General features: G+C 40.4%; 2 protein-coding genes and 1 long non-coding RNA gene across 3 annotated transcripts in view; 2 read left to right on the top strand and 1 right to left on the bottom strand.

Annotated features, from left to right (window-relative positions):
* The window catches only part of LOC148094701 (ornithine decarboxylase-like), a 38551-nt gene extending 30865 nt beyond the window's left edge, over window positions 1-7686 (top strand). The window contains exons 2-9 of the mRNA XM_087837195.1: window positions 3090-3211; window positions 3937-4110; window positions 4196-4368; window positions 4456-4672; window positions 5172-5258; window positions 5844-6000; window positions 6108-6229; window positions 7310-7686. Of these exons, the coding sequence (XP_087693321.1) occupies window positions 3090-3211; window positions 3937-4110; window positions 4196-4368; window positions 4456-4672; window positions 5172-5258; window positions 5844-6000; window positions 6108-6229; window positions 7310-7567 (1310 nt within the window). The 3' untranslated portion in view covers window positions 7568-7686. The remainder of the gene's footprint in view (window positions 1-3089; window positions 3212-3936; window positions 4111-4195; window positions 4369-4455; window positions 4673-5171; window positions 5259-5843; window positions 6001-6107; window positions 6230-7309) is intronic.
* Window positions 1-25152, bottom strand: part of LOC148094695 (uncharacterized) — a 171495-nt gene that overhangs the window by 47588 nt on the left and 98755 nt on the right. The window lies entirely within an intron of this gene.
* Window positions 22305-23420, top strand: LOC148094700 (syncytin-2-like). Its single transcript, XM_087837383.1, has 2 exons — window positions 22305-22529; window positions 22646-23420. The coding sequence occupies exons 1-2, from the start codon at window positions 22305-22307 to the stop codon at window positions 23135-23137; spliced, it is 717 nt and encodes a 238-aa protein (XP_087693509.1). The 3' UTR covers window positions 23138-23420.

Below are 25152 nucleotides of genomic sequence, written 5' to 3'. Positions count from 1 at the left end.
CAGTTTGAATAAGAGTAAACATTTACTCACCAAGTCAGTGTATCAGGTAAAGATTCACAGCAATGAAAACAATAATATCTTGAGCTTTTCCAGGTTTGCTCAACATATTCCATAACAAATGCTGGCACCATGAACAAGCGGACTGATCCAAGAGGGAGAAGGATGGTAGTCACGTGGCATTTTCAAAACACATCTTTCATCCTTCCGCACTGAGAAGCAAAACTTCCATCTTACTTAGTTTTTCTAAGTTAAGACAACTCAAATAAATTGAGTTTATCAGCGTTTATGCATAAAAAGTACTGGTAACTTATTTAAATCAAGTTCTAATAACAAATTGATAAAAACTGAGTTCAGCCTATTTAATATTTTTAATTAAACACAATATTACATTTTACGGTGTAATAGGGTGATTTGGTACTACAAGGTCATTAAGATAAGATGGAGCCTGTAGATTGTATTGTCATTTTAATTAAAAATTATAATTGCAACAATAAAAGAAACAATATTGTCCCTGATGTCCAAGCTTAGTTGAATAAACATTGGGTGCCTTGAGGGTTAAAGGAACTTTGACCATTTTTCAATGGCCAAACCACCCATCTGATCTTAACATAATAAAGCAAGCTTTTCAGTTATGAATTTAAAAAAATACTTAACTCAGGAAGCGTCACACACAAGCAGCTACTCATGGTGGAGAAAACAGCATCTGGTAATGTCCATGTTTTCTAGACTACACATCATTTTGGACTTCAGTTAAGCCAATGAGAGATTATTTTCAAAGGTAAACACTGCTCATCAATGGACAATTTACAGCTTACTCATAATATCCCCAAAAATTATTTGTTTCTAGATTGTGATTTTATGAAGTGTCTGAAAAACAAATTTGAAGTAACATAATAGTACAGTAATAGTGTTAATTACAGGTTGCATGAAAACTGGGGAGTTTAGTATGCTTACAGGCTGAAGTGGTATAGTGCCTAAGTTTACAGTAATGCACAGCAATGCTGAACTGATGGACAGTAGGCTCTTGTGTTCATGGTCAGTGTGAAGTTACAAGTGTGGAGACATCAAATTCAATTCAAAGGGCTGATGCTCTTAATGTTCAGTCAACCAAATTAGCTATAAGCTTGATGGCGTCTAGGAGTTGGAACTGGGCCGTGTAGTTCGTGAAAAATCTGCTTATATTTTGTTGAATTCTGTTAACTAAATCCAGAAAGATCATTAAATCTTAGAGAAGCACAGGTCAGTGTCAGGTAGTGGTCAAGTGACCACAGACATTGGGTCTAAAAGGGAGATGAATCACCTGTTCTGCGCTCAAACATTGGTTCCTTCATGTCAGGAGCACCGAAACCTTTGCTTCCGTCAGCCACCGCTCGCCTCAGGTGCCATGAGTATTTTACTCATTCAGCTTTGTTCATTCTTCCATCCTGGTTCAGCCTGCGGACCAGTCGTAACACCGGTTTCAAAGCCGCGGTCAGCGCACCAGGTGTTACTAAAGTAAGTATGTGCGTCTTCCAACCCATCACTAGCCTTTGCCGCATTTTGGTCTAGCCAGCACGCTACATGGGCACGCCAATTTATTAAGAATAATCAGTGTGTGTTTCCCCGATCGTGGCAGTCAGCTGATCAAAACTTGCTTACAAATTACAATCTAACTCTGACAATAGAAATTATTATGTGACTTATTTCTAATTGATTCTTTTCTCCATGCTGTAGTACTACTGCTGATCTTAGTGTTCTGCCACCATTACTCTGGTTAATAATTAAATAGATGTGTTCATGAGGTCATACATATAAATGTATTCATGCAGTTACACAGGTAAAAAGTCTCTAGTAATGCAAATTATTACTTTTTTTTAGAGAGTAAAAGCTTGTGTTTAGGTTAGCGTAAGGGTCTCCACTAACCTAAACCTCAATTTATAGGCAATAAGGGACCTACAAGTTAATAAAAGAATCCAAGTTAAAATGAGTTAAAGTTCAACATTATTTGTGTGAAAGTTTCGTAATTGTAAATATCTAAAAAAGTTAGATTTGGGAATGGAAATCCTCTTTGCCAGAATGAACTGTTAAAGTCAAATTTACGTAACAAAGTGGGTGGGGAAATGCCACTAACAAAACCAGCCGATCAAGCCATTCTCTGTTGTTTTACTTTGAACTTCTGGAAGTTCTCTGCAAGATCTTCACACTGGAAAACATGGACACTACAAAGGAAGGTAAGCCTAAAACTTTATGATCTTATGTGTGAACATGAACATTGCTGTTTGTCTGTGTAGATTCTCTGTCATCCAGATCATGGTAGTCTAAAGAGCTTGGAAAGAAGGTGACCGGAGTTTCTTTAAGATGTTTCACCTAAAGGTAGGAAAGGAGGTCGGAGAACAGAAAATACTGTCATCCATTATGTAGCAGGTTTATTGGAGAAACTCAGGAGAATTTTCTCCAAGTATATCAGCCCAGGGACAAAATTCCCAAATATTGGTGTGCAAGGGGGATAGATAGGGGGCACCAAACACGGAGACAAGAGATAAACAAACATGAAGACAAGGCTGACTAAACACAGCAGAAGACTAGACAGTACATATGACTATGTTATGACCAGTAAAGACGCAATCAAATAAAAAAATAATGACATGAGTTTTATGTTTTTAACTGTATGTTAATACTGACTTCTGATACCGGTCCTGAGATGAATGACAGAGGGAAAAGAAAGTACACGTTGGCCAGTCGTGCAGTCCTCTCCCGGCTGCACCTGATGAAGTCCGAATCGGGCAGCAATGATTTATTCCAAAGTCCTCCAACACTGCAAAAATGAGTATAGAAAATACCCCAAATTACAAGTCCACAGTGCTTGCACAGTGGTTAATCCACTTCTCCCTGAATTTTTTGACTGTGAATGACAAAATTCCGTCTTCCAAAGTCACTGTTTTCTCATTCGCAGGAAACTAGAGGAAAAAACGGAACCTTCCTGAATAGCTCCGTTTATACTTATTTCTCAAATGCATCACCTTTTCCCTTCTCTCTTTCTCATACTTTCCGACATCTCACATTGTGTAACACTTTTTGTTTATACGTGCCTTTGCTCTTGACACCTGCAGCTACCATAAATGAATCAATGGTGCGTGTTTTTTCCCCTGAAAATGATGACATTGAAATCCTGGACAGTGGAAGGAGCATCACTGATGTCATAGACACAAAGGTGAAAGAGCTTGGTTCACAGGTGAGTATCAGAGGCAAGTTTTTCCACTTCTTTTACCACTAACTTAAGCCCATTCTGATAGTTTTAGCAATGTCCCTGACCTCTGTGAAACCTTATATTTCAGAGATTATTATTCCTCATACCGAGGCAATGATGATTATGATAAGATATGAGAATTAACGATGTACAAATACTTTGTTACCATACTTCAGGGGCATAAGTTTAAGTCACTGAAAGCCTTCAAACATCAAGGTTGTTTGTGCATAAACAATTAACACATGCAAGGCAAGGGTTATCGCTAGGGATGTTCCTGGTGATTAATTTCTAATTTTGACTAAAGTAAAAAATTGGACCAATTAACGAGTCTAAAAGGGTCTAAAATGTTAAACTTTTGATCTGTTTTGTGTCAAAAACGCATTAAACAAAGGCATTTGAAACCATTAATCACATTCTTTAATAATGAATCATGTCACTTAATCTACCATTTCCGCCGCTTATATCGCATTCTGATCGTGTTAACAAAAAGATCAGGCCTAGATTAACAGATTTATGGCATTTCTCGACAACGATGCGCCATCTGGTGGCAGATGGCTGCATAACATTACGTACACAATAATTTACTGAATCAATTAAAATGTTAACAATGACATAATTCATCTTGTCGACTAGCAGCACACCACATCCCTAGTGTGGTGAATACACCAGAGATTTTTGACATCTTTGAAATAAAATGTTTCTTTTTTCAGGGCAAAGATGAGCCATTCCATGTGTTAAATCTTGATGATATATTAGAAAAGCACAACAGGTGGATCACTAGGTTGCCTCGGGTCAAACCTTTCTATGCAGTAAAGTGCAACAACACACCAGCAGTTATCAAGATGCTCATCGCTCTGGACACGGGTTTTGACTGTGCCAGCAAGGTACCGGTGTTTCAAAGATGATTTGGGGATTCTGTTTATGTTCTTGTGAGTTTGTTCGTGTGAAACACATCTTTGTCTGACGCAGGGTGAGATCGAGCTGGCCCTGTCCCTTGGAGTTACCCCTGATAAGATCATTTATGCCCATACTACCAAACCACGGTCCCACATCAGATATGCCCGCACTCACAGAGTGAACGTAATGACTTTTGATAATGAGGAGGAACTCTTAAAAATCTCTCTTACCCATCCTCAAGCCAAGTAAGTAAGCAACTGCTAATATGTTTCAGCATTTTATGCAATGTCTTTTGAGAGTATTGACTATTAATGTCTAAACGCATTTTGTAGGTTAGTAATGCGAATTGCAGTGGACGACTCCAAATCTCTCGTAAGACTCAATGCAAAGTTTGGAGTCAGACTGTCCTCAGTTAGTAAACTGCTGGAATGTGCCAGACGGCTGAACTTGGAGGTGATTGGGGTCAGCTTCCACGTAGGCAGTGGGTGCACTGGAAGTTTGGCCTTCAAGCAGGCTATCACAGATGCTCGATATGCTTTTGATATAGCAGTAAGTTATTGCTGCACAAACAAACCTTTATAAGAATACTGTACTGTACATTTAATTTCGAATAACTGCCACTAATATGGATTGGTTGTGATGATCAGTTGTTAAATTTACCACTTTCAAGGTATTTTTTAATGTCTTTATTAATGACTCATTCAGTATTGCTTTAAGGATCTGATTTAAATGATGAAATATTACTGAAAGTTTTATCTTATTGTGATCAAGTGTTCATATTAATGCTAAAGTAAAGACCAATGTGATGATGCAAGGCGAGAATGTAACTGTGACACTGCACACACTCCTCATTTCTGTAACTTAAAATGACCCAAGTTTATAAAATGAACTTAATGTTGTATTCAGTATGACCTGAAATGAGTGACTGAGCCCACAAACTAATCAGGAAACTATTGAAACAATGGTATTAACATATACAAAGCAGAAGCCTTCTCAGCTAAACCCTACATGGCAAAGTCTCAAGTTTAAACAGATTATATCTTTGCAGAATTCAGCGGGCTTCCAGATGCGCCTCTTGGATATTGGTGGAGGCTTTTCTGGGACAGAAGACTTCATTGAAGTGAAATTTGAGGAGGTATTATTAATAAAAACACTGTACAAGACAGAGGGAACGTGTTTAGGACATTCAAACATAATATTGGTTGGCAGAATTTTAACTTACAATGAGTTGTTCCTTTTAATTGTGATAATATCTGGAATAAATAAGCATATGTACATTTAGTTATGTGTTAGAGCCCTGACTGCCCTGGTGACAGACATCATTCTGTTCAGATGCTGGTCATGTTATCGCTTTCCTTCATCTTTGCTCTTGTTTGCGAAGGGGACCTTGTTGGTTCGGCCTAAAATCAATCATTTTAATGTAAAACTACTGATTACTACAGCTTATAGAGTAGTGTGATATAGATTGGAACTACCTACATGTGTTACTGTCTTGAGAAGAGAGGTGAGTTCCCAAGGAAAAGTAATTCATCAGCAGCATAAAGACGGCATATTTTGTATATGCATTTGTTTTTTGTTGTTGTCTAGAATATCACACAAACTACTGTACTTTGAGGTCAGAGGTACTGATCGCTACAGAACATCTTAAAGTAACAAGAAAATGTCAGAAGTATTAATAGCTCAGCAGTATCCATTAACCTAATGTGTTTTGCATTCTTAGTTTTCAGAAGTCATTAATAAAGCACTGGATGAATTATTCCCACCTGCCAATGGGTTGGAGATCATCGCAGAACCAGGCCGATTCTATGTCGACTCAGCCTTTACACTGGCAGTAAATGTCATTGCCAAAAGAGTTGAAGACACAGATGAACGCAGTGGTAAATGTACAGATATGCAGTTTAAAAGCAAGTTAAATACTCCATAATGATGTGCCTTTGTATTTAAATTGAACTTAATTTCAAATATAAAGGTAAATGCTTATCAGATCGGAAGGACTACAGCTCTGAGAAGATGATGATATACTACATTAATGATGGATTATACGGATCATTGAGCTGCCTTACCAATGATCCTGTCCACACCAAGGTTGAACCATGGCCTCTTAGGGTAAATAATATAAAATCACCATACTTTTGAGTGTGTGTTTATATCCAGTTTCTTGTGGTAAAGTTGGTAAGATTGTGGTTATAGCATACCATGTACATTGAAGTCATGGTTACAGTTAGGCAATTAATATATGTTTATGTTACTGACATTTAAGATGTGCTGTTGATCAATATTGATGAACAGCACAACTTACTAATAGAACTCAGAATGAGACCTCCATAAGCTTCCTTTTTAATCTTAAGTCACAAAGGCCTTAAAAACTGGTTGGTGGCGGCCTGGCAACCACTATCACTAGGAAAGATTGAGTGTACCTCAACAGGTTTCAAATAGCTACTGGAGTTTGCTGGTAAATTGATTACTTAAGCTCTAGTCATGCCTAGGCCTAGAGATGCTTAGTGTCCCACTTTTAGCCACCAACTGCAATGGAAAAAGTATTCCCTGATGGGTTGGGAAGTGGTTGTGGGAGGTTGCTGTCCCAGGGACAGGTCAGTAGCAGTTGCCATAGTGGCCCATCGTTTATACAGAAGACACAAATTTTTCTGCAAACCATACAGTTGATGTTAAACTGTGAACAATGTGATGCAAACTAAAAATGGAAGACTGTTTGCATTCAAAGTAAGTATTGTACTGTATCACTGTAACCAACAAGTTGTGAAAGGCAAACTGTTTGTATTTACATCTTTACAACATTTCACTACTACTCACTGTTGAGTGTGTTTTTGCAGACAAGTTTGCATCATCATTGTAATCCTCGACAGACTGCAACATCAAATGCAACACAATCACAGGGATTTTTTTGGTGCATCATCAGCTCTGCAAATGAATTCACTTGGTTATACCGAACAACAACTTGTGAATCAGTCAGATAACACGCATTTTTTTGTTTGTTACTCAATGGGACTAAGGTCTTACTACATCTTGAATTGTTAAATTTAAATCTCATTGCTTGGGAAAAAAGATAAACATAGACTTTTTACTTATAGCTCATTACAACTAAACCTGGTATTGTACGGAATTCACATGGTTAGATTGTGAGAGTGCGATTAGGATTTTATATTTCATTTGCTTTCCTTTTTACAGGCTGTTGACAACAGTGAACCGAGATACTACTCTGTTATCTGGGGTCCAACCTGCGACAGCATTGACAAAGTCACCGAAAGCTGCTGGATTCCTGAGTTGCACGTGGGGGACTGGCTTCTTATTGATAACATGGGGGCTTATTCTCTCAGTGCATCCACTGACTTCAACGGCTTTGAAAGGGCACACATTTACCCTGTTGTGACAGCTAAGACCTGGCTCGCCATACATCAGTCTTGCTTAAAAAACACTATCAATTAATGATCAGATAATAACTGAGAAAAGAGTAAGAAAATGTAACTTAATATAACTATCATTAATTTGAGAGTCGATCATTTGAGTTTTTCTTGCTCCCCAGTAATTATAGAATTTTGTAGAATTTCTGCTCCTCGAGAAATGTAAACTGAAAGATTGTTATTACATGAACAAATATTGAACATGGATAAACATGCTGTTTTGAGACTAACTTTGCAGATGTCTGAATATTGTCACGTTTTAGTTAATGGACTCAGGCGCAGACCGGGAATCTTTGCAGAGTTAACAATCAGTTTATTTACACAACGACACCTGGTGATACTATTTACAATGTGCTGGAGGGAGGGGAGGGGGGGTCCAGGGTTCTGGGGTATGTGAGGGGAAAGACGGGAATCAGACGCACTCCAAAGGCTCTCTCTCTTCACTCCCCACACTGGGGAAACACAAATCCACTCACTCGTCCACACGGAAACAGGCCGGCAGGGAAAGGTCCGGGGTAGATCTGCACACAGAACGGGGGTTAATGACGAACAGACGGAAACAACTTTACGGAGTTTAACTCACTAATGCTTGAGAGACTGACGCTGATAGCTCAACGATCCAGCGACGAGTGACACAGTGCTGCCGTCTTAAATCGGCCTTGCGATCATCCCGATAGGCAGCAGGTGCGTGGGCCAGGGGCGGGAGCCCATAATGAGCACCGCCCCGGCGAGAGAGAGAGAGAGAGAGAGAGAGAGAGAGAACATGTTGCCTAATACAGGATCAGCTGGTGAGGCACAGGGACCATGACAAATATAAATCTCCTCAGAATTGTTTTTAGTGAGTTCATACTGAAAACATAATCTAACCCTTTCAAAATTTTGCTTCATAAAATAAAACAAATTCAGGGATATGTCTCTAACAATCTCAAAAAGTGCTATGAAAATGAATAATTGTTTTACCATTGTAATGCGGTATGAACATGAACTAGTCCTGCTTAATTTTAAAAATGATCAGATATTTACTTAAAACTACGGTGGCCCTGAGAGGCCAAACGGACTGCAACATAGGAAAACACCAGCAATGTCTCTGGGGAGACAATAACCGGACGGACCAGTTGTAGGAATCAAAATATGCTAAGAATTGCGCTGGAAGACACTTAAAAGAAGTGCAGGATCTATCGGCTTTGTGAGGAAAGAAAAGATGAGCGGTAAGTGTGTTAGCCTAACTATTAGTCTAAAAATCTGTCATCACTATTATATGAATCATGATAAAACACACCTACCATGGCTGTGTCCGAATTCAGGGGAAGGATGCTCATAAGGACACTACCTACCTACGTCACAAGGTAGTGTCCTTAGACCACATGTGTCAAAGTCAAGGCCCCGGGCCACATCCAACCCGGCGTACATTTATATCCGGCCGGCGAGATCCTTTTATATAGATGTACTATTATTGTTATGCATATGAGGTGCTAATAATATACTAACTACAGATCCAATAATGCAGCGCTGCAGCCTCCTTGCTGACCGCTAGGCTACCTGGGAACATTCCCGCATCAATCTACTCAAACTTCTGTTATTGCGAAGCTAGCCGCTCACAATGGTGGAGAGAAAACTTGATTCTGAAAGCAGAGTGTTTCAGCCCCAGTGGGTGACTGAATATATGTTTACAGACATTGCTGGTAAACCCGTGTGTCTTATTAGTGGAGCTAATGTGGCTGCAATTAAGGAATTTAATATAAGACGGCACTACAAGACAAAATGTCAGGATAAGCTGAAAAACCTAAATGCAGAGCAGAAACTAGGGAAAGTAGAAGAGCTAAAGAAGAATCTGACATTTCAGCAGACTTTTTTCACCAGAGCAAAATCACAAAGTGAAAGCAAGTTTTATTATAGCAGAGGAGCCAAATCAGCCCGGTATCACTCTGTGCGGCGTCTTGTGTCCAGACAAAACTTTATTGCATACTCTCTTGCTGTGGATGAAAGTACAGACATGATGGACATTGCACAGCTGGCCATCTTCGTCTGTGGAGAGGGTTGAACATTAAATCGATGCACAGGACAACGACAGGAAAAGACATTTTTTAAAACGTATGTCAAAGTGTAACCGACATGAAACTGCCCTGGGACAAACTTGTTGGACTTACAACAGATGGAGCGCTGGTGTTGTGCTGTGAAAAAAGTGGACTAGTCCGCAGGATGTGAGTAAAGATGCAGGAGGAGAACTGTACCGGTGAGTTAACAGCATATCACTGCATCATACACCAGGAAACGCTGTGTGGTAAAGTCCTAAAAATGGAGCATATAATGATCACTGTAACGCAGACCGTAAATTTTATCTGAGCTAAAAGTTTAAATCACCGTCAATTTCAGTCTTTTATGTGGGAAATAGATTCAGAGTTTGCCGACATTCCTTATCATGCAGAGGACCGTTGGCTGAGTTGGGATAAAAATTCTCAATAGAGTTTTTGAGCTCAGCAAGGAAACCTGTCAGTTCATGGACATGGCATGTATGATGCAGTGAAAGCATTTCAAGTGAAGCTGTCACAAATGCACCAGTACAACCTGCCTCACTTTCCCTGTTGCCAAGTAATGTTGAACCAAGTCAGCGGACTTTGCTGAACTGAACTGCACCTGTGCAGATTCAGATGGAGCTGCAGTGTAATGATACACTTGAGGGAAAGTACGGCACTGAATGGCCCGCACAGTTTATTAGTTCCATTCCTGAAGCAACGCCTCAGCTCCGTCTACATGCGGCTCCAACCTTGTGTGTGCTTTCATTTATTTCTTCTGGGGTTTTTGGCAGCATGTTCATATTTCTAACTTGCATAATTTTGACAGGATTTATTTTTATGAAGAGCAAAATATTTAAAGTTTATTTTTTAAAGTTTATTTAATCTGGCATAATGTTCCTGTCTGTTTTTATTCATATTTATGTTTAAAAAACCATTGTTTTAGTGTAACGTGCAACGTAAAGTGTGCCTTGAGTTTTGCCCCCCTGTGCAATTGAGTTTGACACCCCTGACCTGAACACATAATTGTACTTATTCCTCAAATTAGACACCCTTTATTAAAAAAATGTCTCACAATGTATCATGTCAATATCAATATCCTAAAATAAGAAAGCATTGTATGTGATGTAACAGAGAAAAAAAAACTAAACAAAAAAAGGTCAATAGACATGTTTTGTTTGCTCATTAAAAGACAGTTTCCCATTTACATTTCTATGTTTCACATAAGTTTGTAATTTTTACTCTGGGACGGGGATGGATGATGTGCGTCCTGCGCCACCCATACGATCTGGGGAGTATCGGAGCCATGTCTGGACTGCTTGTGCAAAGACAAACTCGGAGTTCGCCCCTACCTGCTGCGTCAGGCCATCTAGGACAAAAATAAACACACACACACATAAACAAAAAAAGTTATTTAGAGCACATGAATAAGCTCTTGTTAACTGTCTTCAGTGGGGAGAAAGTATGTAAACTCTTAGGCTGATAAACATGAAAGTCACCAGGCGTAAATCTGCAAACTTCCGCATTTTAAAACAAAATAAACATGGGGCTGAAGACCAAAGACTCCATCTCCAGATTAACCGGACATGAAAGTCTTGTTATTAAGAAAGATCAAGTAATACAGCAAAAACCGGACATAGGAAATGTGAAACACACCCAGCAGATCAATTGATCCCTTTATTGTTCACTTTAGGCTCATAAAACTACAACAAAAGGGAAAACTTACCAAATATGCATCTGCACAACACTGTCTCTTTAAATGCCCTTTTTTGCTTTGTCTGGTCCTTGGTTTTTTCCCCTGCCCAGTTGAGTACCGAGGCCAGCTCGTTTGTAATGGCATAAGCCATTACACGGCAGACTCGCACCTCCAGTGTGGTCCCTCCAATCAAGGCAAAGCGTCTCACCTATAGACACATTTTAAGAGATGGAATTAGCGTGTCTCATGTCTTAAATGTGTATGCAAGTGCTTTTGTGTTTAATCAACATGCCGTCGTTATGTATTTAAATCACATCTGACAGCTATTACACTTTATAGTTACAAAGTGTACATAACCTTTATATACTTACCATTGCCTTATTTGCCTCTTGTGATTGAAGAGCTGCCTCTGCATTGTTTAGCTCCTCAGTGCTGTGCAAGGGCAAATCCAGAGGCAGTACCCCAGCATCTACCGATTCATTGCAGCAGGGATGGCGGATGGCCTGACCTCCTCACGGAGTTCGTTAACTGCTCTGGTCAGGTCTGACAGCATAGTTAATATCTTTTGTGAGGTCGCATATGTTTCAAAGAACAATTCTAGAAAGATTAATGGCTTAAGCAGTGAGAGCTGAAAAACTAATATATCCATAAGTGATGGTGTAACATTCTGCATTCAAGTATAAGTTGTTCTAACTGCTAAAAGTGTACCACCAGTGCTGAACTGCACAATGCACCAGTCTTTCATTTTTATCTTTTTTTTGATTTGGAGTCTTTTTTTTGCCCTGTCTAGGATAAACAGGAAACAGATAATTAGAATATATTTCATAGTCACTACAAAACTTGATCTATTGACTGAACTAAATAATAAATAATAGCTTAAAATGTATATAGGCAACTCCGTTTTCCTCGTCCACACGTAAATGCTAAAACTGAGTTTTTGAAAATATCCACCCTGGCGTCTTTAAAAATCTCAGTTTTCAGTTAACGAAAACGCAGTTTATGTGTGGACAAAAGGTGCAAACGCAAGGTAGGTGAATGGTAAATGGACTGGTTCTTATATAGCGCTTTTCTACTCTGTCCGAGCACTCAAAGCGCTTTATACAGCTAATTCATTCACCCAATCACACCCATTCACACAAGCACTTCTAAGCATCTAACATTTATAAACATTCACACTCCGATGGATGCATCGGAGAGTATCTTGCCCAAGGATATTTGGCATGCAGACTGGAGCAGCCTGGGATTGAACCACCAACCTTCTGGTTAGTGGCTGATCCGCTCTGCCACCTGAGCTACAGCCACCCCAACTCATTTACGTTCCACTGAGCGTGCAACGTAAAGTTTGAATTGAGTGCGAATTGAAGCGGGTGCTCTCCAATCATTAAAAGTAACAAAGTCATTGAACACATTTATACAGTTACCTTTAAGTTGATCAATCATCTATCACAGATTTACAATTTTTTGTAATACTATGCTAAAAAGCAACTACAGAGCGAATACCCATCCCTAGTCCTAAGGTTAATCCATTGTTTATCTTAAGGGCATACTGGATCATCACAGTATAACACGAAGCCAGGATATCAGTCTGTGCAGTTAGGAAAAAAAATCATACATTTTAACTGCTTTGGTGCAAATCAAAGTGATAAAAGGTGCAAAGGATATTATGCAATATTATTAAAATATTAATTTTAATAATATTGCCAAATAATATGTCAAAAAAACATTTGAACTTTTATTTTTAAATTTTCACTTGTTCTGAAGTTTACACACGCAATGCTATTTATATAAAAAAGCAAAGCATTTGCAGATGGATAGTTACACGATGGTGTAACTATCGTCTTGGTGTCATGTATGCTTCCTCTCTGGGCATTAATCACATATGAAATCTACCTTGTGTTGCTGTTTCTTTCATTTAAGGAACATTTCTAGATTGCAAGCTACAGTCTGCCCCTCTAAACTGGGGAAAACTGGTCCTTCATGTCGTTGTGTCAAGATTATTGTAATCCTCCGTTTACCAACTTAGATAAACTGTCGCTTTCATCCTTACAAGCTAGAAAAAATGTTGCAACCAGAAACCAAACGTACTATAGCAAGCAAGTTCACATTGCGCTGATTTTATTGTTTTTATGATGGCTCCCAGTTTATTTTAGAATTTGTTTTGAAATTCTCATACTTGCATACAGAGCTCCAGACTAAATATTTCAGCTTCCTGTTAAATACACTGCTGCTCGCTGTCTTTACTCAGAAAACTGAGAGGACCGAGGCCTGCAGTGTGTGGCTCCAGTGTTCGGGAACAGAACCTCCTCTGTTTAGCTGCAGTTAAAAACTTTTCTGTCTAAACAGACCTTCTGTTTTTTTCATTGTTCATCTTTTTATCAAGTTCTTTTTTTTTTAAATTCAATGTGTTTCCTTAGTCTAATATGATCCCAGTGTTAATAGGAAAATTAGGAGCTGTAACCCCCAAACTGAAAGAGTGGCTCCGGCAGATTTCAGGCACAGCATCAGAGGTCTCTGTCCAGAAGACTGTAGTCCTAGAATCAGATGATGCAGAACGCAAAGGGCTCTGGTAGATGACATGCACAACCATGCTGTGATGTGACTGTGTTGACCAGTGTTGTTTTGAGTTTATTGAGTTTATTGACGATTGATTGACTCATGAATCACTAACACTGCAAGATCTGCCAGAATAGCTTCATCACTCTGTGTATTATGTAAATAAAACAATGTAAAGATATTTATGATTCTCATAAAATCATGTTTATTCACAACCGAACACAGAAACAGTGTTCAAACTGAGTCATACTATCTCACACTGGGGAGCAACTGAAGATTTTATCCTCAACGTGTTAGAAGCGGGAAAAATGGGCAAGCATGAGGATTTGAGTGAGTTTGTTAAATTATGGTCAAATTGGAATGGTCAAATCATCTCTAAATCTGTACCTCTGGTTCGGTGTTCCCAGTCTGCGGTGGTCAGTATCTATGAAAAGTGGTCCAAGGAAAGAACAGTGGTAAACCAGGGACAGAGTGATGAGTGGCCAAGGCTTGAGTGGCACCGTGTGGTCCGATCCAACAGACGAGCTGCTGGTGAAAAAGATAATGCTGGTTCTGATAGAAAGGTGTCAGAATACACAATGCTTCAGGAATGGTTTGAGGAGCACAGCAATGAGAGTTAGTTATCTGTGGGATGTGCTGGATAAACAGATTTTCTCAGTTTAAACATTCAACATGTTTCCTGTGTTCTGCTGTAAATAAAATCAAAATTTTACACATTGGTCACACATCTTCTCCACCAAAGCAGTGCTGATGGGAAAGGAGTGCTGTATGTGAAAAGTAACCTAGTGCTTTATCAGCTGATCGATGATGCTAAAACCCGGTATTATGCTAATCCATCCATCCATCCATCCATTCGCTTCCTCTTATCATTTTCAGGGTCGCGGGGGGCGCTGGAGCCTATCCCAGCTGTCATAGGGCGAGAGGCAGGGTACACCCTGGACAGGTCGCCAGTCTGTCGCAGGGCCATCACACAGGGACAGACAACCATTCGCACTCACATTCACTCGCACATTCACACCTAGTGACAATTTGGATTATCCAATTAACCTATCCCCACAAGCTGCATGTCTTTGGACGGTGGGAGGAAGCCGGAGTACCCGGAGGGAACCCACGCAAACACGGGGAGAACATGCAAACTCCACACAGAAAGACCCCGGCCTGATGGTGGAATTGAACTCAGGACCTTCTTTCTGTGCGGCAACAGTGCTAACCACCGTGTCACCGTGCTGCCTAAGACTCATGATTATGCTAATCATGAGTCATAAATCATATGCTATCCCTGTAAATAATACACAATAAAAGACTGAATGGGTCAAAAGTACCTGCTGACATCATGTGAGACATTTTCTGTCTAAATGCTGGTTACTTCTCTTTGCACCCTCTAATAACGTCTCTGTTTTACAAGCTTGCTGCATTTGACTTTGTTTGGCGTAGATGTTTTCCCAGTCATCTAAACCAAACTCTAACTGTTTGGTTATTGGATACAGTGCCTGCCCCGCAGCCTGCAATACAGAGAATAGCTGTTGAAGTCAGCTCATTAGGCACTGGATGATGTTTTGAATTTAGAATTCAGTTTAGTTTTATTTGGGCCAAATCACAACAACAGTCACCTCAAGCAATTCAATTCAATTCAATTCAATTCAATTTTATTTATTGTCAGGAGATTTTTATTATTAAGACATTTTATTAATCATTATTGCTGATATACTAAAGCTAAGAGTGTTCATATTTCTGTTTTCACTCAACTAGCTTCACAACTGTCTACACTTTGCCTTAAAAAGACTTGTTTTGCTCTCACATTATCTAACAGGAAACCGCCACCCAAGAGTAAGAAATGACCTTTTAAGAAACAACCTTTTTTGAACATAAGTTCCGAGATCTCACACCTGCCTGTTTGGCTAGGGAATGTTACTTCCTTTCTTGTATGTTTCATGTTGTGTATAAATAAAGGCAGAGAATTGCTGCAGGGTGTGAGACTCCCTTGAGCGCTCACCCGTGCACGTTGAACTGTTACAAGTGTCTGAGTGTTATTTCATTATACCTGATTACTTGATAAATATTGTCTAATATCATTTTTAATGGTCCTCCGAGCCGGAGTGGACATTGATTTTTTTTTCTTTTTCATGCTCCACTAGGAAACCTTCATCAAGTCCTGACGTCGTGAGAAGCCCGCGCTGAAGTCTGTCGACAGCTCCTCTCCAGGCAGAGGATAAAGACCAGAGATGCTATAGTTCAGTTTCTGGCCAGCGTTCTTATAAAGTGGTCCACGACGTTGGGGGTTGATGGAGCAGACCTAAACAACCACGAAATAAATCAGGTGAATATTTAACACTCACCCACATCTTGCGAAAAATTCGAATAAGAGTTGACGCTGCTCCTACAAGTAAACGCTCGTCCTAAGAGAGGACTGGTAGCTATTATAGGAGACTCCTAAAAGTAAATGCTCGTTCTAAGAGAGGACTGGTAGCTATTATAGGAAACTCTAAATGTAAATGCTCGCCTGAAAGAGGGTTGGTAGCTATTTTAGAGGGAAAAGCGTCATAATAAAAACCTTTAAACGCGCGAAATATTTCTGTTTTATTGTTTTGTTGGTGGAATAAGTTACATTTTACAGCACAATAGGGAGGCTGAACTATTCCACCGTATTGTTTGCCGACTGGTGCTCACGTACTGGTGGGACGAGAAAAAGGTTGTGCTTCATCACATAAAATTAACACCGCTTTCAAGGGTAGCTTGAAAGTAGAAGGCTGTGTTAATAACCTCTCTCATCCCTCGTGCCAGAGAAAGCACCACGGCTGTTTGTGTGTGTAAAAGTTAAAAAGCTGTAATTTTCAGGGTACCTAAACATAAAACATTTAAAACAAATTAGTGAAAATGGGTAATAAATCAACAAAACTCACTGCTGACGAGCAGTGGTTAGAGAAAAAATGTCCAGGCGCCGGACAAATTAGTGCAAACAGATGGAGGAATCCAAAAAAGTTTAAATGCCCTGCGTGGGAGGGAAAATGTAATCCCTCTGCAGTGACAACTTTAAAAGAGACCCTCCAAGCAGAATTAAACAATGAAAAAAGTCCTAAAAAGAAAATAAAACGTACTCAAGAGTTAAAATATTTCAAAGCATGGAAAGAGGAGGAAGACAGACGTAGTGAAAAAAGAAAAAAGAAAAAGGAAACAACATTACAAAGCCTACAGCCGCCACTTTATGTACCAGCACCGTCAGCACCGGAGCCACAATCAAAAAATCCCTTCATTAGTCAACCTAATCTTAATCCTTATGCCCAAGCCCGAAGTGCATTAAACTGTATGACAACAAACCCACAGGAAGACATAGGGAAAGACCCTTCAGGCAGGGACATGGGAGGTATTGTAGATCCTCCAGGACCCTCTGGAATTTTTCCAATGGTAGCTGCACCTAATCCCAGATATGGACAGTTGATAGGTGGTGAGAACGAAGAAAGAGATATAAACCCATTTGTGTATGCTTTTAGACCATGGACCCAAGCTGACAGACAAAATGTCGAAAAAGATGTTCCATCTTTAAATGAAGGCTTTCAACAGTGGAGAGACGCAGTAGAACTAATTAGAACTCAATGGGGCCTAAACGGTCATGAAATGCTTCAAGTAGTACAAGACCTGTTAGGATTGAGAATGGGGACAGTGAAAGACGGTTTTACAGGTGCAGATGACCAAGGAAGACCTCTTGGCCCAGATTCCCTAGATTTAATGAACACTTTGACAGACTTATATGACCGAATTAGGGTTCGTTTAGCCCCCAGAGCAGATTATTCCAAAATAGGAGAAGTAAAACAAAAGGAAGCCGAAACACCATCAGACTTCCTCGATCGGCTACGCCCGGTTTTCCGACAACATTCAGGCCTAGATTATGAAGACCGCCCTGAAAGACCTTACCAACAGCAGTTAAAAAATGCATTTCTAAATGGTCTCCGTCCCGCAGTCAGAGCCCATGTCGAAAAGCACTGGGTGACAATAAACACAGGAAATCTAGCAGACGCCCTACAATATGCAGAGCATGCAACTAGAGTGCTGAAAAAGAAGGAAAAAGGAGGTGTTTTCACTGTAGATCCCGACACAGGTGTCATAGCATTTTCTGGTAAATACAGAGGACAGGGACAAGGACAACACAGAGGAAAGGGACAGAAAAGCAGAGGTTACAAAGGTAACAGGAAGCACAGAAATGAAAGAGACAACCGTTGTTATAATTGTGGAAAAGAAGGACATTTTGCACGAGACTGCAGAAACAAAAAAGAGAATCATAGTGACAGAGAAAGTATGTGACTAGAGCAAAATACTGAAGCTGAACAAAACATTGAGGATGAAACTGAAATCTATAACATACAACAATTACTTTTAGGCTCTGAACATAAACCCACAGTAATTATTCATGTTAACAACAAACCTATGAATATGCTGTGTGATACTGGAGCATGTAAAACGGTGTTAAATCAAAAACCACCGAATCTGAAATACTCCAGTAACACCATGATAGTGAAATCAGCATCAGGGCACACCAGCATTAAGTCTTTAACAGAGAGCCTACTGTTAGTACATACAGACAGTGGACGCAGCTGCAAAAATCAATGTATATATGACCCATCCTGCCCAGTTAACCTTCTAGGGAGAGACTCCTTAGAAAAACTGCAAATAGGTGTATTGCCAGGGCCAGAAGGCATGTATGCTAAGCTAATGTTGAATGAAGAGCAAAACCTCACTGACTGTCAGATTAATGTGTGTGAAGGACAGGGAGAGCCTCACTACTACTGGACATTAGACCTGCCCTCACTAGAACCTTTGCAACACATAGCAAATCAATATCTGCCAACCCACTCAACACGGCAGGGCTACACAGAGTATCACAACACACTGAGGTTCAAACAAAGCCCAGGTCATGACCCCATGTATGACTTACAGGTGCATAAACTAGGCCCACAAATGCTCACATTGCAGCACCTATATGTCACTCAAAGTGGTAATGCAGTCTGCTCTGTACTTCAGCCAGAAATAGTGCAACGAGTGAACAGGATGCCAAAACCACATGTATCAGTAGCACACAATGACAGCACTGAGTGGAAAGATTTAGGCCGCGTTCTCGCTCAAGTTGAAAGGGACAGATATGAAAAAACTGAAGAAACACATGAGGGATGGCTTCAAGGTCGCAGAACAGGATGCATGAGATACACATTAGGGTGGGTACTCACTACCCACCCAGCCACCCACATGATTGACAGCACTGATGTACACGTGCAGGAAGATAGTGAGAACTGACATGAACTCTCATTAGAGTTACACCCAGAACTACAACAACTGCCCACAACTCTGTGGTCCGCAGACTCTACAGATGTAGGATTAATTAAAGGAGCAGATCCCGTTGTAGTAAAAACCACCACAACCTACAGGCCAGTCAAACCACAATATCCCTTAACAGCAGAAGCAAAGGCAGGCATCAGGCCAGTAATTGCAGATATGGAGAAAGCAGGCATTTTAGTAAAAACAACCAAAGTGACCTGTAACACTCCAATCTTTCCAGTGAAAAAAGCAAACACAGGAAAGTATCGCCTAGTACATGACCTCAGAGCAATAAATGACGTAACAGAACAAATCCCACCTGTGGTAGCAAATCCACACACAATCCTAAATCAAGTAACACCAAAAGAGCAATGGTTTTCGGTTATAGACCTATCAAATGCATTCTTCTCTGTACCGCTACATTCTGACTCACAGGCTCTGTTCGGTTTCACCTTTGATAATCAGAAGTACACATATACAAGGTTACCTCAGGGTTTCCAGAACAGCCCCACCTTGTATGCAGAAGCTTTAAGGAAATCTATGTCGCTTTGCACTCTCCCTGCCCCAGGACAGTTTCTCCTGTACGTAGATGACATACTGATCACAGGAAACACACAGGCAGACTGCAAAGCGAACACAATAACAGTATTACAACATTTAGCTGAACAGGGCCACAAAGTCTCACAGCACAAATTACAACTGTGGAGCTCAGAGGTCACATACCTTGGCCACAAGCTCACAGGGGAAGGGAGAACACTGTTAGACAGCAGAAAACTAGCAGTACAGAATGCTCCAAAACCACTCACAAAACAACAGATGATGAGTTATTTAGGTCTCTGCAACTTTTGCAGATGCTGGATACCTGAATATGCTCTGTTAGCTCAACCTTTGCAAAACTTAATTTATGGAAAAAATCTAGCACTGAAAGATAAAATAGAATGGACACCAGAAGCAGAAAAAGCATTTAATGATTTGAAACTTGCCCTACAAACACGCACAGTCTTAGCCCTGCCAGACTATGACAAATTATTTTATTTGCACGTAGACGGAGGTGCAGGCTATATGAAGGCCGTTCTAACACAAGCATTTGGGGAAAAACAACGGCCACTCGCCTTTTACTCGTGTAAATTAGACTCAGTTGCTTCAGGCTTGCCTACGTGCATACAGGCCTGTGCAGCCGCAGCAGAGGCAGTAAAAAAGTCTGCCGACATTGTTCTCGGTCATAAATTAATTATCAAAGTTCCCCATGCTGTAACCTCCATCTTACTGCAAGCAAACTTGTCTTATCTTACACATGCAAGACAGCTCTCATATGTAGGCATTCTGCTATCACAGTCACACATTACAATTGAGAAGTGTGGACAACTAAACCCAAGCACACTTCTCCCCACTTCAGCAGACGGAGAAAAACACTGTTGCATGCAAAAATTAGATGAGGAAACGAAACCACGAGCTGACATTCATAGCACACCGCAACTAACCTTCACTAATATTTTTGTAGATGGCTCAGCATCCAAAAATAGTCTGGGGAGAAACTGTGTGGGCTATGCAGTAACCACAGCTGACAAGGTTTTAGAAGCTAAACCATTAACTTCCTCACACTCTGCTCAAAGTGCCGAATTGACGGCTGTCATCAGAGCATGTCAACTGCATGAGGGACAAAAAATAAACATACACACAGACAGCCAGTATGTTTTTGCAGCAGTACATCATTTTGCAAAAATCTGGCAAAACAGAGGTATGGTTACTTCTACCGGTAACCCTGTGCAACACGGAAATCTTTTAAAACAACTACTAGAAGTTATAACTCTGCCAAAGAAGCTGGCATTATGCAAATGTGCTGCACACCAAAAAGATGACTCTGAAATTACTAAAGGCAACAACTTTGCAGACATAGCTGCAAAAAAGGCAGCACATCAGCCAATAGAAACCTTAATGTCTGAAACCACAGAGTTAATACCACTTGATGTACTGAAAGATGAACAGAAAGCCGCACCCACTGCAGAACAAAAGAAGTGGTTAAAATGTGGCGCACAACTGAAAAATGACTTAATGATCTGTAATGGCAAACCAATATTGCCAAAATCCCTACACAAGACAGCAGCATTAGTGATACATGGTTTAACACACGTATCAACAGCGGGGATGATAGATATTCTCTCTAAACACTTCTACACTCAAAATTTCGAAAATTCAGCAAAAGCATTTATCAGAACATGCATGATTTGCCAAAAACACAATGCACAGGGAAATCTCAGACCAAAAAGAGGTCATTTTCCCACACCACCTCACCCATTCCATACAATCCACATGGATTTTATCGAATTGAATGAATGCCAAAATTCAAAATATGCTCTAGTAATTATAGATGTATTTTCAAAATGGCCAGAAATCTATCCAGTAAAAAGAGCAGATGCAATTTCAGTAGCAAAATGCTTATGCAATCATTTCATACCCACATATGGCATTCCTAGCCTAATACGGGCTGACAATGGAACACATTTTGTAAATGACATAATTAGCAAGGTCTCTGAAGCCTTAGGATTTAGCATCAAACATCACTGTGCATACCATCCACAAAGTGCCGGACTAGTGGAAAGAACTAACGGTACAATAAAACAAAGATTAAGAAAATGCATGGAAGAAACAGGAAGGCCATGGCCCGAGTGTGTAGGCCTAGTAAAAATGTGGATGAGACTGACGCAAGGCTCTCAGAAGCTCACACCTTTTGAAATTATTCATGGCAGACCGTTCCCACTGCCGATCACAAGCGAGCCAATAGACAAATCAGTAAAGGAAACCACCTTAGCTGAATGGATGACTAAACTGCTTGAAAACAAAGAGATTGTGCTAAACAACCAACTGCCAAGTGATGTATCTCCAGTGTCTTGCAGGTTAAAATCAGGTGATTGGATCCTGATCAAGGTGCTCCAAAGGAAAAATTGGAGCTCTCCCAGGTGGGAAGGCCCGTACCAAGTCCTTCTTACCACACCTACCGCCTGCAAAATAGCAGAGAGACCCTCGTGGATCCACCAAAGCCACTGTAAAAAGGTACAGGACGCATCAGGCTAAGACGCCAGCTCCCTAGAATCTCACCGGTGCTCTAGTGGTGGAGAGAGGGCTGATTGGGTAAAAAGCCCGCCCTTGATCTTCTCGCCCTAGTCTACGCACCAGAGGTTTTAGTGTGCTTGGTCACCATGAAGACACTGTTCCTGCTATCAGCGATCCTCCTATCACTGGTGGCTCTCTTTGCAATATTCACACTGCAAGGCAGCTACAAAAGAAATCTGGAAAAAAGATGGACACACGACAACTCGCACCTGCGCGACCTGAACCAAGACCACAACCACCCATGGATGAACAACGCGTGGTATAAGTATGTGTACGACAGAACACGCACCGACAACAGCACGGAGTGCTATGTGTGTTCACACATGCCAACAACGGCCATACACGCAACAATATATGGAATGGCACCTGAACTCGACGAAGCGATGTGCATATTCAACAAAGCGATAACTGGCAACTGCTCACGCAGAGATTTGGATTGTTCCTAAATGCCTCAGTAAAGATCAACAAGGCACAAAATGAAGAAATCGACGCAATACGCATTGTAGTGATGCAACACAGAGTCGCACTGGACATGATTTTAGCTGAAAAAGGAGGTTTATGTGTATTGTTTAACACCACATGTTGTACATACATCCCAGACAATGTGCATTCACAAAACATGACCGACGCTCTGAACGCTTTGAGAAAGATTAAGGACGCTCAGCAACAAGACTATGTCACAAGCACTGAAGATTGGCTCACATGGTTGCTAAGTGGTTCTTGGAAGTCCCTACTGATTAAAGGACTTGTTTTTGTTGGAATTTTACTTTTACTTTTATGTGTTTTCACAACATGTGTAATACCCTGTCTGAAGAAAATGGTATCAAACATGGTGATGACCTCTATCAACGCTTATGTAACACTGCCTCAAATGGAAGATGTTTTGGAAAAGGATTCATGTGATGATGTTGAAGTCTAATTGAACCCAGGATTGCTCAATGACGTTCTGACCGAAAATGTTTAGGCAAGAGGTTATGAATTGAACCAATAGCAATGCTGTTATTACAGAAATTTGAACAACAGGAGGGGATGTCAGGAGATTTTTATTATTAAGACATTTTATTAATCATTATTGCTGATATACTAAAGCTAAGAGTGTTCATATTTCTGTTTTCACTCAACTAGCTTCACAACTGTCTACACTTTGCCTTAAAAAGACTTGTTTTGCTCTCACATTATCTAACAGGAAACCGCCACCCAAGAGTAAGAAATTACCTTTTAAGAAACAACCTTTTTTGAACATAAGTTCCGAGATCTCACACCTGCCTGTTTGGCTAGGGAATGTTACTTCCTTTCTTGTATGTTTCATGTTGTGTATAAATAAAGGCAGAGAATTGCTGCAGGGTGTGAGACTCCCTTGAGCGCTCACCCGTGCACGTTGAACTGTTACAAGTGTCTGAGTGTTATTTCATTATACCTGATTACTTGATAAATATTGTCTAATATCATTTATATAGCGCCAAATCACAACAAAAGTCGCCTCAAGGCGCTTCATAGATACAGAGAAAAACCCAACAATCATGTGACCCCCTATGAGCAAGCACTTTGGCGACAGTGGGAAGGAAAAACTCCCTTTTAACAGGAAGAAACCTCCGGCAGAACCAGGCTCAGGGAGGGGCGGGGCCATCTGCTGCGACCGGTTGGGGTGAGAGAAGAAAGACAGGATAAAGACATGCTGTGGAAGAGAGACAGAGGTTAATAACAGATATGATTCAATGCAGAGAAGTCTATTAACACATAGTGAGTGAGAAAGGTGACTGGAAAGGAAAAACTCAATGCATCATGGGAATCCCCCGGCAGCCTACGTCTATTGCAGCATAACTAAGGGAGGATTCAGGGTCACCTGGTCCAGCCCTAACTATATGCTTTAGCAAAAAGGAAAGTTTTAAGCCTAATCTTAAAAGTAGAGATAGTGTCTGTCTCCCGAATCCAAACTGGAAGCTGGTTCCACAGAAGAGGGGCCTGAAAACTGAAGGCTCTCCCTCCCATTCTACTTTTAAATACTCTAGGAACAACAAGTAGGCCTGCAGAGCGAGAGCGAAGTGCTCTAATAGGGTGATATGGTACTACAAGGTCATTAAGATAAGATGGGGCCTGATTATTTAAGACCTTGTATGTGAGGAGCAGGATTTTGAATTCAATTCTGGATTTAACAGGAAGCCAATGAAGGGAGCAGCCAAGCTTCCTAGCCTATTGCAGTGTAATTAAGGGAGGGTCCAGCTAACTATAAGCTTTAGAAATGTTTTAAGCCTAATCTCAAAAATAGAGATAGAGTCTGTCTCTTGAATCCAAACTGGGAGTTGGTTCCACGGAAGAGGGGCCTGGAAGATGAAGGCTCTGCCTGCCGTTTTACTTTTAAATATCCCAGGAACCACAAGTAATATTAGCCTTTCTATCAATATTTGGTTAGAGGCCCCGGGCATATGCGACTTCAGTAAATGACATGCACACACACAAAATGCTCTTTCTTCCCATTTCTGTTAATACACCAAACAATTCATATGTTAAGTTTGTTCTGTTAGTATCTCTACAGAGATAGACAATCACTGTGGAGCTTATGTCACACAACAATAAAGCTCACATTACACACAACAGGTTCTTCATTCAGTCTATGAAGACACTTCGTGTTTGCTGTAAATTCAGATGATTATTATCAAAGACCGGTCCAGCAAAAATCAACACAGAAAGGTTTGTACTTGGAAGTCCACCATAGATCTACATTGCTGTTCAAAAGTACAAATTATATTTCTTATAGTAGCTTTAAATGTGGCTATCAACAAGCTGGTGGGGGAGCATAAATCATGAGACTGAACTTTGATGCCACATTTTGAATCTAGGTTCATTCAGTGCATAGTTTTACTTTCATTAGATGCTTGCGTTAGGTTTAGGAAAGCATTGCTGTTTGAGGTACCCAGTGCATTTATACCAAGCCGT

This window comes from Neolamprologus brichardi, unplaced genomic scaffold (assembly GCF_056152115.1).
Source record: "Neolamprologus brichardi isolate AB-2024 unplaced genomic scaffold, ASM5615211v1 NODE_ptg000031l+_length_7269946_cov_1, whole genome shotgun sequence".
Taxonomy (NCBI): domain Eukaryota; kingdom Metazoa; phylum Chordata; class Actinopteri; order Cichliformes; family Cichlidae; genus Neolamprologus; species Neolamprologus brichardi.
This window is presented reverse-complemented; position numbering and strand designations above follow the sequence as displayed.